General features: G+C 34.9%; 1 protein-coding gene across 1 annotated transcript; it reads right to left on the bottom strand.

Annotated features, from left to right (window-relative positions):
* Positions 1-371: 371 nt before the first annotated feature.
* On the bottom strand, positions 372-15,252 carry LOC131425161 (excitatory amino acid transporter 3-like). Its single transcript, XM_058586786.1, has 5 exons — positions 14,462-15,252; positions 5,918-6,275; positions 5,656-5,861; positions 705-1,530; positions 372-429 (listed from the first exon to the last, which is right to left on the bottom strand). Exons 1-4 carry the CDS (start codon positions 15,169-15,171, stop codon positions 1,431-1,433), a joined length of 1,374 nt encoding a protein of 457 aa, XP_058442769.1. The 5' UTR covers positions 15,172-15,252; the 3' UTR covers positions 372-429; positions 705-1,430.
* Positions 15,253-15,892: the final 640 nt, after the last annotated feature.

Below are 15,892 nucleotides of genomic sequence, written 5' to 3'. Positions count from 1 at the left end.
ATTCTTTATTCCGTTCGACTTGTATGATTCGTTCGGGACACTTGAAAATTCGAACACTAACTATCAAAGCTGTAAACACTACTTACACGTTCTTTTTCTTTTTATATTATTCATTTCTTGGTAAAGAAAACGGTCACACTTGTATAAACAAATTAGAACGATTCTAAACCGAACAGAAGTGATACGAACGCAAGTCGATCGAGTGATGTTCGAAATTTTAACAACTCGAACGAATGATATTCGAGTTCATACCCAACTCGAACGGAATGCAGAATGGAAATTGCACATTCGATCGGAATATTTCGAATCGAACGACGTACAGAATAGGGGCGAATAATTTGTTTTAAATTAAAAACAAATATTCTTGGTTTTCTTGTACATATGTTTCTATATTTAAATGTTCCGGAGTATTTAACATTCATATGTTATCTTATGGCGTTTTTGTTTTTAATTTGCACTACACCGGTGCAGTGCTACACTGAGGCATGAATAAACGAACAAAAATGACGAAAACATAAACAGTAACCATTGACTACAATTAACGATTCCATTGCACAGAGCTACACCAAACTTTTGATGAGTGCTACACCAGTGGTATCGGTGCAGAAAAAGTGTAGCACTGGTGTAGTGCAATTGGTAAAAACGAACGGTTTAAGTGCAGCTTTCGCTACACCGGTGTAGTGCAATTTAAAAACGAAAACGACATTAGATTCACGCACTTGAGACAAGTCTCCTGATTAATATTCAATATCATATACCATTTGTAAGTATCAGAGTTCCTTTTCAGTTGATATCGTTTGAACAGAAATAGGACTTTTTTCTTTATTTTTTATTTTTTAATAAATTTTTTTTTCTTTCTCTCAAGCTTATATTTACGGTTTTTCCTAAATGGATTTCCTTCCTTTTTCTGTTTTTGTACAAGAAAATAAAGAAAATTTATCATTGTTTGTAACATTCAATAGAGTATCCCTTTCAATTTTTCTATGTTTTTTTTTCTTATGCAAACGTTTTCCGTTATGAGATATGAATTGTGAAAAGCTTTAAAACTAAGCTCCGCATTTCTTTAGTTTAGAGGTTTTTGTTATCGGGTTCGATTTGTTTTCCGTACCTTCAAACTGGAATATTAAAACAATGGAATTCACAAGATTTTTCAAAAAAGAACACCCAACGATTTACTGAAACATTCTATCACTTCTCACCCTCAAACTATTTTTTTACTAATCCATTACCAAATAAATATCAATATGCAACAAATATTTGACTTACTACATTATATCCATGATATTAAAAATTGAATTTCGGTTGACTGATAGGAAAAAATCTATTTCATAATATCCTATAATTTAAAACTGATCCGCGCTTTACGTATAAAGGATTAAGGAATTTCAATAAACCTTAGGGCATTTATTATCTTAAAACTATATCTAAGCTCATAGGTTTTGGTTGATGAGATCTTTTATACTATAATGCTCAACTATGCCAGCTCCAAAACAATCGCCAAGAACATTGACAACAGCACGGAATCGATTCCTGAAAATATATTATCATGTATTATTTCATCGTTTTCGGTTCAGTGAAACTAAGCAATGTTTAAGACAAATTATAGCATCTAGATATTGAAAATCACTTTAATATCATTAATTTCTAGTTTTTGCCTAGACTCGTCAGTGGATAACAGTTTAAGTTGGACTGTTATGCAACCTGCAGTTCAACATAAAGCGCTAGGCAGACGTAAAGTTTTCCCTATTTGCGATACACCCATAATTAGCACCGAAGTGCTAAGTCCTTCCGAACGTGCCGAACGGAAACAAGTTTTGACTAATACTGGCCTATTCAGATGGTTATTTAGGGATTAACCTTATTTTGTTCTAGGGCACATAACCAATTTCATTGGGCCGTATTAATAAAACGTAGCACGCTTGAATTTCGGTAGTAAATTCTACGTGTGGATCACGTTCCTGTCAAGACATACTACAAACTGTAGTATTTACTACAAGTTTTCGGTAGGTAGCTCTAGAGGTTGCTACTCGTGTGTTTGATGATAATGTGAAGTACAGAAATTAAAAAAGTGGCATTTTTACAGATGTAAGTACGTTTCTTGCTTTGTGCATGCTGTGTCGATACGGTATGCAAATCAAAGTCCGGCATTAGATTCCTTTTGTGGAATTTGGCCTTTCTGTTTCAACAGACTTCGCAGCCGATTCTTAGTGTACAGAATCATTGCATGGCTAGTACTATGGATCCTACTGACACTAAGAATCCTTCCAGGTCGGGGCTCGAACATACGATAACTGGCTTGTAAGACCAGCGCCCTATGCATTGAACCACCAACCCGGGATACGGTATGCAGTAAAACTTGTTCGAACTTGTTTTTTATTCATACCAAACCGCGTTATACTCTGTGGACTTTGTTTTTGAGAAGATACTACAAACAACAGACTTTACTACATTTTATTCATAAGGCCCACTACCCAGTGAAATTTGTCGACCCGCATAAGTCCGATCATCGGCCCGATTATCGGACCGATTGAGCACGATATGGGGCCGATCGTAGCGCTTCGATCGGCCCATCATCGGACAATTCTGCACCATTTGCATCAACCGTGTCGATCTAAAAAAGCTTTATGTTTACATTATGTATCGCTAGAGAAACAGAGCGAAGAAATATCAAACAAGGCATTTTCGAGCCGGCGTTTCACCGATAGGATGTGAATGAGTGTTAAACATTCTTTTGTTTCGATCATAGAGGCTTTAACCTTAAGGTCATTCGCCTCTTAGGGTCAGAAAAACTCTGGCCTTATGTTCGGGGTTGGAAATCCATCCGCTCTCTGCTTTGGTATATCTTCACTCTTTTGTTCTACCGATACACTATGTAAGCTCGAAACGCAATCAAAAGCATTCGTGCACGATGCGTCCGATGTTCGGATTTACTGGGTATCTTTACGCTTACTTTGATATGTCAGTATGACTGTTTTTGTTAAAACTCCCGCATAGAGTTTTGGCTACCTGGGCAGCCATGGCCACCAGACGGCTACCAAAATTGATTCAGTGACGGTTGTCAATACCAATTTGACAAAACAAAGTCGCCTGTATCTAAGTTAGCCGAGCGTTTTCATCTTTTCACCTTCGCTGAAAATGTCAAATATTTCAATGTGGAAAAATCCTGGTGGATACGGTTGTATCGTTTGAGTTGTATATCAGGCAGCGGTGAGGCAGTCGGAATGTCTGCCAGCCATATTTTTCCAGCTGGCAGCGTTTAGTCAGCCATCTGGCAGCCATGCGTATGCGGGCTGCAGCATAAATAACACATTACCGCTATCGTATCTTTTTTGTGTATTTTCTAGATTCGCTTCATTTATAGCTAGTCGAATGTTACCCATATGAACTTTCAGTTTCTTTAAAAATATCTTCACTGTTTTCTTCTTCTTTTTTTGTGGTTGACGTCACCTGTAATATCTCATCAAAAGTGATCTTAGCCAAGGAAAATATCATGGTTGAGTAATCACAACTGATCTGATCTCTAAGTGATTTTGATTTTCGTATAATCATGATCATGTCAAGTCGAGATCAGTGAAGATCTAAATTCTCAAAAAATCACAACTGATTAGATTGAAAATGTTTGATGTAGAAATTCGTTTCTGTTATGATCAACGAACGCGCACGAAGGGGGACGTAAATTAGCGAAGGTGATAAATTTGGCATAATATGTATATTGGAAGATGTTGCTTTCAAACGGTTGTTAAGTTGTTGTTGTAAAGTTATGCATTGATAATTTTAGTCAATTTGTCTGAACTTGGGTGCACCAACCGCTGAGAATTGAAAAAAATCATAATCAGTTTACTGTAAGTATGGCAGAAAGAAGGAAAGAATTTCAATGAGTTTATTTGGTCGGTCGCATCGAAATTCCATGTTCCGTGATGTATTTGAAATTTATTCAGCAATACCGTGTTGGCAGAGTAATATCACCAATAAAAACAGCAAATAATATTAGAATATATGCTGTAATTAATAATAATTATAATGATATGAAAAACGAGTTCAATCATAAAGCATGTTATGCATCTGATTAATTCACCCTATTTAGCTTGAAAATCATACACAGAAAGTAACAGGAGTGCAGGATTTTCTACACCAATTCAAACCTGCATCTGCTGTGTGTTTGAAACATGCCAAACCCAGTGCTCCTGTTACTTCTATAAATTAAATTCATGTCAAATAGCATTTTATTGGTTTTAATCAAAATAGTGCATGAACATAATCATCAGTATCAACTAGCTGGAAGTAAAACAAGGTCTATTGTCGCTATAATCACTATAATCAATATCAATGTAATTATGATCAAACCATATTATTTTCAGAAAACTTTCATCTAACATTCATTTCCCTTCATCTAGTATTCATTTTATTACGAATCAATCGGTTGCAAAATCGAGCACGGGGTGCATTTAACGAGAACATGTGTTGGAACTACGTAAACCGTGCCGTAAAGAAATCGGTATTTTTTCCAACTCTGGTGATAAGGAGTGTTAAAGGGGCATTCCTGAAAATTACAAATTGACAATTTTTCCCAATTTGAGAACCCTCATGCATATAAATTGAAAAAAAAATCGTTGATGTATATGGTGCTTTAATATTTTGTCGTGAATACGACTTACTTTACTATGGGGTGCCTTTTCAAAATTTACCCTCTGAGAGAGTGATAAGTTTTTGATCGTGAATATCTTTTGTTGTATCCAACGAATCAACATAATTTTTGCTACATGCCATCGGAAATATGATCACAGTTTTATGATAAAGTTTTCAGTTTTGTGACATAATCTCAAATAATTCAAAATTAAACTTTTCTGAAATGTTTGGAATAAACGAGTATCAAAGAGGATAATTTATAAGGCGCGTTTGCCATTCTCGCATTTTAAAAGCTCATAGCTCAGTGATCTGTGAAAGGATTTATATAATCTAACTACCAATAGAATCGAATTTTTTCAACGTGTATAGCAAAAGCATTGAAGTATTTCAATAGTACACTATTGAAAAATCTGTCTCATTTGACCCATGTCAACACCAGCCAATCAGAACGCGTTCTGAGGAAGAGAACAAAATATCTGCTGCTGTACAACAAATCGTTCGAGGAAAATGTTCCGAACAGTGTTTAATATCGTAGTGAGTTTCACAATTTGGTCCTTCTGAAATGCAGGAATGAATCCCGTACAGCGCTCTGATAGTTTCTTTCAATAAATTATGCAAATCCGAAATGAAATAATCGACATTAAAATTCTGTATGCGGCTATTTTTATAGCCGTTAGGACCGCCCATTAGTGAAAAAGCTACAAACGAAATCACATAAAAAGAAACATAACAGTTTGGTTAGATTTGTGCACTTTTCGCTGTGTGAAATTCACAGTAATCGAAAAAGTGAATGTGAAAAAGGGAAATGCTTGCATAATTCATACAATTGATCAACTAATTGATATTCGGAAGTGTTAAGGAACATGTCAGTTGTTTTCGTATTCACGACATCCAGTTATGTCTCTGACATTATCCACCCGCCTTTTTTTTCCTTTTTATAACCCATAACTAGAATCCCCAAACATACAAAATTGGATATTTTCCATGATTTGAAAAGTCTCATTGACAATGAGAATAAAAAATACTAACACTAGCCAATCGACAGCTATAATCAGCGATACATCTTCACTAGGAAGTCCAATGGAATCTAGGACCATCACTAAAGTCACTAAACCTCCTTGGGGTACGGCTGCTGTTCCAATACTTGCTGCAGTTGCTGTAATGGCAACTGCTATGATCTTTCCTAACGATAGTTCCATTCCGCGGAGCTGGGCAATGAATATAGCTGCTACTGCCTGAAATTTATCATATGAGTTAGAATTATCAACCACCAATCATACGTAGAATGTACCTCATATAGCGCTGTTCCATCCATGTTGATAGTCGTACCAATGGGAATTACAAAACGGGTTATCCGTGTATCGATATGATTTTTCTTCTCCAAACATTGCAGTGTTACGGGCATAGTTGCTGAGCTTGATGATGTTCCAAACGCTGTAGCAATTGCTTGACCCATATTAGAGAGAAACTTGTAGGGATTTTTTCTGGTTAGCAAAAAGTATATTATCGGTAGTACAACAATACCGTGAAACATTATACCACAAATAACAACTGCAAAATATAACCCAAGTTTACTAAAAACGTCGGCTAAGTCATCCATTTCTAAAAATTTCGCCATGATAAGTGATAATACTCCTATTGGTGATAACCTAAAAAAAAAATTATGTTTGTATATATACAATTCTATATAACCATAACTATAACAAGTTCTCGCCCTGAAACTGTAAAAAATGGTATTGATATGAGACTCCGGACAAACTTTTATTTAAACTTTTTTTATGCTTGTGAGAAGTTTTTTAACAACTAATGAGAACCTATTCACAACAGAATTTGCAACGGAAATTGTTTTCTGCTATAGACTTGTTGTTGATTGCTGATCGAGTAACTCTCATAAAACACATTATTGACAAAAGGTATATCTGCACAAGGCCGACCCGAACAAAACCTTAAACATAGAACAATTTCAAAAGTGTGTATATTAAGCGCAATGAGTGCGCACCGACTAGGGACTAGCAAGTAATACCGGATGTGCTTGACTACTATCAGCAGTGATGCCACTTTTCCCTGAGGTGAAATCCGTAGATTTAATTTCAAGTGTACTAAAACTCATATATTTATTATTATTATGTCGTTTTTTGACTCCGTGCGTAAACTTTGAAGAGAAATTTCTGAAGTATTGAAATCAACAAGATGACAATTTCGCTAGCGGCAAGTCATCCCGAAACTTTCTTCAAAGTGAAACTCGACAGATGGATCATTGGCCGTTTTCAGAAAAAAAAAAAACAAACGCGAGATTCAATTATTTCCCGTAGATATCTGGAGAAATAATCACCTCGATTCTGCAATCCGACGGATTTGTGACACGAACGAATCTACACTTTCGTTCGAGTTCGAATTTTGCATTCTTTATTCCGTTCGACTTGTATGATTCGATCGACTCTCGTTCGGGAACACTTGAAATTTTGAACACTAACCATCAAAGCTGTCAACACTACTTACACGTTCTATATTATTTATATTGTTCATTTCTTAGTAAACGAAACCGTCATACCGTCACAAACTACGCAAGTCGATCGAGTATTGTTCGAAAATTTAACAACTCGAACGAATGATATTCGAGTTCATACCCAACTCGAACGGAATGCAGAATAAAAATTGCACATTCGATCGGAATATTTCGAATCGATCGACGTACAGAATAGGGGTGAATGTGAAATCCGTAGATTTCAAGAGTTCATCCGTAGATCCGTAGAAAAGGCAGACATCCGTAGATCTACGGATAAATCCGTAGGGTTGGCATCGCTGACTATCAGTGAGCATGGCGTTGGTAACAAACGGTTGATCACTAGGGATGTATGTTTGATCCCAAAAGTTTAAACAGGATATTGCCACCTCTTCCGGTCCTGTTCAGTGGTGACACTTTTCCGTGCACAATATTCTTTCAAATGTATTCAATGCGATCATTTATACTTGTCTGGCTTGAATACGTGTGGAATTCACTCAGGCAAAATGAGTAATGAAAATCATAAGGCAAATCTAGGGTAGGGTTCTAAATGATGAAAAAATCATCATTTTTGAGTATTTTTTAGAATTATTGTGCAACAAAATAAATTCGAATGGTTTGCATGATAAAAACCATCATTCGAACAACATTTTGTAATTTTTTCGTGGAAAAATATTGAGAAATAAGTCGGTGAAGAGGTATTTTTGAGAACACTTCCTAAAAATCATGATTTGCGGTGTCCACTGTAGCTAAGCGTAGACTAATCAGAAGTGCACAAATCAAAGCAGCATAGATAGAGTAGAAGTATTCCTAGACCCCAACGTTTCTGTTAAATTTTTTTTGAATTTTTAGTAGTTGTTCAAAGTGAAAATTGCGACTTTTGATGAATAAATCCGCTATTTTTTAGCTGTAAAACCTCCTCAAAGTAACAAACAACGAAAAGGAAAACGTTGGGGTCTAGTTTATTATATGCAGAAAGTGTGTGTAAAATTTGAAAAAAAAATGGTTCAGTAGTTTTTGAATGCCGATGGACACGGACTTTCAAAACCCGCTTTCGAAAAAAACGCGTTTTAAGTTTTGTTTTGTCTATAAAATCAACGGAAACAATTTATTACTCAAGGGAGATTTTAAAAAAAATCATATTTTTTCTTTTATAATTTGTTATAATGAATTATTTCAAGAATGTTTTGTCTTCGCAGTATGAAATAAGCAAAGATAAAGGCCACTAACTTGCTGAGTTTTGTTTCGATAGGCTGGGAAATTTCACAGAATACTCTTGACATGCTTTACTATCAGAAAATACAAAGAAAATAATAAATAATTTTTCAAAAGTGTTAGACTTTTGGTATTTTTAGCTCATGGCAGATCAACCAAGTTCGGTTATACCGATTTCTGGCTCCGTATGAATCGGAATTATTGGTCGAAAGATGGAACTTGCATCAAATTTATCACAATCGTGTGAGGAAAAGACATCATTACACCATTATGTGGATTAAAGCATCGCCAAAAGATTTCATGTAGAGCCTAGTACTGAAATCATGGAAATAAAATTTGAGCCTAGTTTTAATTCACCTAGTGTTGCAATTAAAAGTTTTGAGAGTTTTGTTCCTCTCTTGCATCGTCAATTGTATGAGGGTTTGTAAATTTTAAACTCATTACGCTGTGATTCCAGGACCTGGAATCGAAATTTAAAAGCAATCTATAGGACCATAAGGACTACCATTTGATTCTAAGTTTGTGAAAATCTGCACAGATATATCTGAGCAATCGATTTGAATTCTGTTGTAGTGCTTTTGAAAATTTGCCGACTTTTTTGCAACCAGGTTTGTTTGACCATGAACTACAAATCGAAGTGTATTAAACAAAGTTCTAGACAGACTCCAATTCGTGGCTTCATAAGGTTCTATTTAAAATCTTACGAAAACAGCCAACGTAGAAAAGTGGAAAAGGAGTTTCCCCAGCTACTGCTAGATGAATCTTCAAGACAATTGTGCTTAGTCTACCTAGCAGTGAGATGATAACTTTTTATATCGATCCACATGTTTTCTGCATCAATAATCGTTTTTACCACAAAAATTGTGACTGGAAAAATTGGTCATCGATCACTTTATCAAAAAAATAGGATAAAATTTTCATTAATATAAAGAAATTTACAGATTTTTTCGAATATATTTGAGTGATATGAAACTTTCGCTTTTTTCAATGGTTGTAATCGATGAAAATTACAATATTTTTGGTTATAAAAATGTGTGGGTTATCACTTTAATTTCGAAGATAATGAAGAATTTCCAATATATGAATTAATACGTCACAGTCGTACAATTATGTTGCCAAAAAGTATCCGTGCTAAAAACAAATCGAGCCAAAATACTATGCTGAAGAGTAAATTTGGTTACCGGTACTCTTTTATTTTTGGCTTATAACTTTTGACTAAGTTCATATGATGTGGGCATTGATACAGTAATGGAAAGCTAAAGTCCTTGGCTAAAATTTATTAAGGAAATAAATTGATTTCAGCTATTGAAAAAAGAATTATTTGCTTAGTAAAGTGACCATTTTTGGCCATTACCGGTACCATAAGAAAATTTGCTAGGAATGATCAAAATTTGAGAAAAAACAGCCACGACTGAAAGAAAAAAAAAAGAAGTTTATTCATTTCGGAGGCGTTTTGGACAAAAGTCTTGATTGTCTGATGGTTTTGGAGTCGCCATGTCTGACAATGAAGAATGTTTTTTTTTAATTTGCCCACCACACTCCACGGAACCAAAGAGCTTCAATTTGTGAAGCACCCTGGTAGTGGACGCAAATTAATCTCAGCTCAAAAAAAATAATCTGGCAAAATACTACTAAAAGAAACTCTTACGTTACAATACGTGTTTGTATTTTCATTATTAATAAATATTGCGGAATCCCAGCGGAATTGATTTCCTTTTAAGGGATCTACAATGATACATTAAGGAACTACATTAATTAAATATCTCGTTCAGTCTATGCTTAAAATGATACTTCAGTCTAGCCCCGAATAAGGCACGGCTCGATATTCTTTGAATGTCAACTGGAAGTGCGTTATATTTTATTGGACCAACAAAAAGAATCCTTCTTTGACCAATGTTTGTGACTGCTCGAACGCGAAGCAGGTTGTTACTACGACGTGCAGTTCGAGAGTGAGTTAAAGTTGGAAACTGTAAAATATGGTGAGTTGAGGTGTGGTGTAGGATATCATGAACGAACAGTAATATTTGAACATCACATAAGTATGCTAGAGGTAAGAGGTTATGGGTATTATCGGAGTATAACAATAAGCTTGAAAACAGTAGGGGTTTATTGAAGATGATTTTGAGACACCTGTTTTGTAGAGTTTGAATTTTTTTTAGATGAGCTGTGAATGGATGTAAGCAAAATAAAAGTTTAGAAGTGCACGCTTAGGAACATATGACTTGACCCTCCACAAAATACCGCCGTAGGATGGCGCATGTTTTTCAATAGATTTAATATGGTGAGTCCAGGTTAACGTGGGGTCAAAAAAAAAAACACCCAAATATTTGAAACAGACCACTTTTTCAATAATATAATGTCCAAATTTAGGATGACGATGGATTGGTATTATTTTCCTTATGGACCGGAAAATCATATATTTAATTTTTGTAAGATTTAAGGACAATAAATTTGCACTAAAATATTGATCTAAAATACTTAAATCGCTCTCCATTGAGTTTATAATAAAATAGAGCACAAAATAACGGCGGAGTCCCTATGAGTTGCAGGTTACCTATATCATTAATATACAAAAGAAATAATAGTGGTCCTATATTGCTACCCTGTGACACTCCAATGTTTATGGCAGTAAGATTGCTACAGTCGCCCTCGATGGACACGAATTGTTTTCTGTTTGTCAAGTAGCTACTGATAACAGAGTTCGCGATGCCCCTGATACCGTAGCACTGAAGTTTGTCCAAGAGAATACTGTGATCCAAAGTGTCAAAGGTTTTTTTGAGATCTAAAAATAAGGCACCAATCATGTTTTGTTGGTCAATCTCGCTCATTATATTGTCTATTAATTCTATGATAGCGGTATGTGTGCTAGAACCTTGTCTAAAGCCATACTGAAATTTATAAAGGACACTATGTTTGTTTAAAAATTCGAGAAGTATATTAACCAATAGTTTTTCGAAGATTTTGTTGAAGACAGCAAAGTCAAGCAAAGTCTTGGCATTACATTCCTTTCGGGGAATTTGGCCTTTCTGTTTCAACAGACTTCGCAGCCGATTCTTAGCGTACAGAATCATTACATGGCTAGTACTATGGATACCACTGACACTAAGAATCCTATTTTGAAGACAGACAGAGTCGATATAGGACGATAATTATTACAATCATAGCGATCACCAGACTTGTAAACAGGAATAACTTTAGCCACTTTGAGGCAGTCAGGGTAATAGCCAGTCTGAACAATTACATTGAAACATTGAGAGAGAATTCTAGAAAATACAACAGGGTTACTTTTTAGCACACTTGCAGAGATGTTGTCGGGGCCAATGCTCTTTCTATTGTCCAAATATTGTATCAGTAGATAGAAGATGACGGACGTAGGAATATAGAGTCACTAACACGACGAACATTAACAGTGGGACAAACAGTTGGGTTTACAATGTTCTTACTTATATGACGAATGCATTGAAGCTGTCACGTTGTCCACGATTTGCATATAATCAGAGATGCCAGGTGATACTATTACTGCAGACGAAAAAGGATCTGCAGCTAAACTAATAAAACTGCTAATTTACAGACAAATTTACAGAATTGGCATCTCTGCATCTAACGGTAGCTAAACACCTTGGGCCAATCGAATTCTGTAGACATTTTGAAAATTATGAAAAAACTTTGGTTGCGAATATTTTGATAGTAACTGCTATTGAATCACGAAATAGCTTGAATTCATTTTATAAACATTCAATGCATTCACCCTTTCGATTTATGGTCTTCAATTAACTGCACTATAAAAAAGTCAGGAGAAACTTTTGTGTTGTTATTAACGCCATTAAAAATTACTTTGATCGCAGCAAAAAGTAGACGCGTCTGAGTGCTTTGGTATTCGGCACAAAAATAATGGGCTGCTATTACACACATATGACATTAAATTTTGTCGGAATGACGCTCTCTACTTTCTGTCAAAAGTTATGGTCGAGTGCCGGTGACCGATCACTTTCCCCTTCGTTCAAAGCCCCGACTATGGAGATATTGAGAAAAAAATTATATCTCTGTGAATAGTTGACGGATTCTTACAATCTACGACTCGTTTGATTGGTATAACGATAAGGTATATAAATTTGGAACAATTTTAATTTCAAAGTCTATTGTGACATACATTGTCAAAAACTGTAAATATTGAAAAAGCGTTTGTACAATTCGAAAAAGAATCATCACTTAATTCCGAGTTCCAATATTCTATGGAAAAATGCAGTTTGTCACAATTGATCGAAATGTGTTTTGACACTTGAATTCTACACGGTAATATCACAAACGAATTTCCAGACATGACAGTCACGATCTTTTTTTGGCGCACATCTACGGTCCTCCGTGAAACTGGCACCAATGGTAATGAATTGGTTGCACTGCTGAGTTACCATCATACATCCATAATGCAAATGTCAAACCGTGAGAACTCTTTCGATTCGGTAGCTCATTTGTATATATTGAAATTTTATGGCACACTTTGGTTGAAATGATAACAACGCAATTAATCTCGCGCTCCACCAAGCGGTGAGTGCGGTCATTTCAGAAGGTACCGGGAACGAACCACATTTTTGAAAAATATTTATAAGCTCGTACATGTCTTTATTATTTATCTTTGGTAATATTCTATTCAACAAGCCATCGATTTTTAAAATCCGTCCATTTCTAACGATATTTTTGTGTAAGCGACTTTTTCCTCTGTTGCAATGCACATATGTCAAAATTACACCAAAACGCGTTTTTTCTTTGCACTTCAAAGGTTTTTTTTTTCATTGGAATTATCCGCTTCTCTTGATGTAATTAAAATTGTCAGTAATCTACCTAGAAGTGAGGTTAAAGTAATAATTGGCCTATATTGCGTGGTAGAGAATTAATTTCTTCGGAGAAGTTGTAGACCATATTATAAAAAGAAAGCATACCGAACACATGAACTCTTTAGAACGGATTGGTGTCGAGATATGAAGTATTGGTTATCGGAGGCCCCAAAATTTAGTTTTATTCTTTTCACCTTTTTTTCCTTTTTCATAAATACGAAAAGTAGGTCTAGAATTTGCTCAAAACTAGGAAAACTAACTGAGCAAATGTATGAATGTATTTATATGTGTGTGAAAAATAATAGATGTGAATTTCGAAGAAGGCTAGACTGATTTTGACCTAACTAGTTGCAAATTAAGGTCTTTAAGGAAGTACAATATACGCTATTGTTTTTGTTTTTGTTACTTTTCGAGTTATACAAACTCTTATTTCAAAATTTGATGGTTTTTAACAACATTGGTTATATTTGAGCTTGAAAACAAAAATTTGTTTCTAAATTTAGATACCTTATCGTAATACCAATCAAGCAAGTCGTAGATTGGAAGAATCCGTCAACTATTCACGGAGATATCGATTTTTTCGTCATATCCAACGAACGAAGCGAGAACGAAATGACGCTTGGAAAAGTAAGAACCCAATGTTCAATACAATTATGTCTGAGTTATTGAAAGATTGACTAGTTAACTACAGTACTTTTCAGCATATTATTTTGGCTGGATTTGTTTTTATCGCGGTTCCACATGGTGGATTAAGCACGTATATTTATGTAGAAAGGTAAAAATTTCAATTTATTCTGAAAAATGTTCCAAATAATTTTATTTCTCTTTTGAATTTCCGCTTAAAGAAAAATCGAAGAAGACTGTGATAGTAAGTAAAACCTTAATACCTTTGCTTATTTTCTTGATACGTATAAACACGTATAAATATTGAATAAGTTGCTATTGTGATTTTTTCGGGAGCGGAATACGGAGTTATTTCATTTTCAGCCCAAGTAATACAGCCCAGACATTTCCAAAATGAACAATTTTGCTAGTTTGAAATTGTATTGAAATAGATGCGAATAAATCTTGAAAATATTGATAAGTTAGAAAAACAATTCTAATAAATAGCCGCGAAGAAGGTTTATTAATTAATAGATTATTTAAAAAAAACGGTTAAAAACGAATCAACGAAAATTCTCTGATTTTCTGATAGATTGACATTTGAAAACAAATCAATGCAGCTTAATGTAGAGGAATATGCTTTTAGTACATGATTTGTAGTATACAATTATATTATACTCACCATATTATCCATCCAGTAACTTTCATTACTACACATGATAATTGCTGCACGAATGTTAGCAGATCCTGAGCTTCATTTTTCACGGCACTTAGTGCCACTCCAAAAATAATAGATATAGTTACAACTCCTATTAAATTTATGCCACTAATATAGCGGCCGGAAATATTCCACTTCTCAAGGTCTTGCTCGTTTGGATTATTAGGATCTGGGGTCAGTACAGTTTGATATTGTTCCAAACATGCTTGCACCGGGTTCGGAGGAATGATGTTTCGTATAAGATCCAGCATTGTATCTGCGGTTGTAAGGTTACTTTTCTGAATATTCGAAGAAGTATTTTCATCATCCGATCGCTTTCCCGGTTCAATTGTAACAACTAAAATAATCCCTTCTATCACTGCTAATATCGTTGTTGTCATATAATACAAAATTGATAGTCCTCCTATTTTTCGAGACATTCCCGTATCCATAGAACCAACGGCGGACATCAATGATGTCACTATCAGTGGTAAGATAATTGCTTTTATTGAACGTAGAAACAGATCCCCAATGAAGTTAACATACATGACGTTTCGTTGGCTCCACACTTCCTCTCCTACATTTCGCAATCCTAATCCAAGGATGAGTCCGACGATTACTCCTCCAATAGTGAGGAGAATTAATAAGTTATTTTTTATGAATTGATTTATATCAAGCCTGCTAATTTTCGCCATTTTGTATCTTGTATGTGTTCAGTACTTCCACAGCCACTATAGAAATCACTATTATAAGTGTACGTTTTCCAACCCGTTGAACTGTAATGAGTGGCCATAACTATGGCTTGATGAAGTATATTTGTTTATTCGTTTTTAGATAGGTATTATCTTTTTAGCAATACAAAATACGCAAAGACAACTGCGTCAATCCTATCGGGCATATTTACATTGAAAATCTGTTTTAATATACCTCTCAGTGCAAAAATTCTTTTCTCGTGGGATCAAATATTATGATTAGAAAATTAATCAAAGCCAGATTTGTATCTTGAAAGAAAAACTGTAGAAACACTTAAGTGCATAATTTTTCATTTCCCTATGAGAACACATTTTGAACCGAATCGAGCAGAAACGATGATTAAAAGACCACAATTGTTGCAATTAATTTCATAGCATTAGCAGTCTAACATAATCTGCTAATGCACTGAGGAGCCGAAAGGGAACCGTAGAATTTATAATAACGATTAATAATTGTGAAGAAGTAGTTTCACTATAATAAAAAGTTAAACTTGAGACTACACTCACACAAATATGAAAATATTAAAAAAGTTTGTTATTTGCATAAATCATTAAGACTCCACACACCGACCGAAATGGTGACAGAACCAAGAAATGAAGTCAATTCGGTATATATTAAAAAAAATGTTTCAATCCACCTAGCAGTGAGATGATACCTTTTTTA

This window comes from Malaya genurostris, chromosome 1 (assembly GCF_030247185.1).
Source record: "Malaya genurostris strain Urasoe2022 chromosome 1, Malgen_1.1, whole genome shotgun sequence".
NCBI classification, from domain to species: Eukaryota; Metazoa; Arthropoda; class Insecta; order Diptera; family Culicidae; genus Malaya; species Malaya genurostris.
The sequence above is the reverse complement of the archived record's forward strand: the minus strand, read 5'-3'. Positions and strand labels throughout refer to the sequence as shown.

Coding starts and splice junctions, on each gene's coding strand:
- LOC131425161 (XM_058586786.1), bottom strand. CDS start 15,171: ATGGCGAAAATTAGCAGGCTTGATATAAATCAATTCATAAAAAATAAC. Junction 6,276..14,461: donor GTTACTGGATGGATAATATG/GTGAGTATAATA, acceptor TTTTTTTTTTAG/GTTATCACCAATAGGAGTAT. Junction 1,531..5,655: donor ATAGCTGTCGATTGGCTAGT/GTTAGTATTTTT, acceptor ATATATTTTCAG/GAATCGATTCCGTGCTGTTG.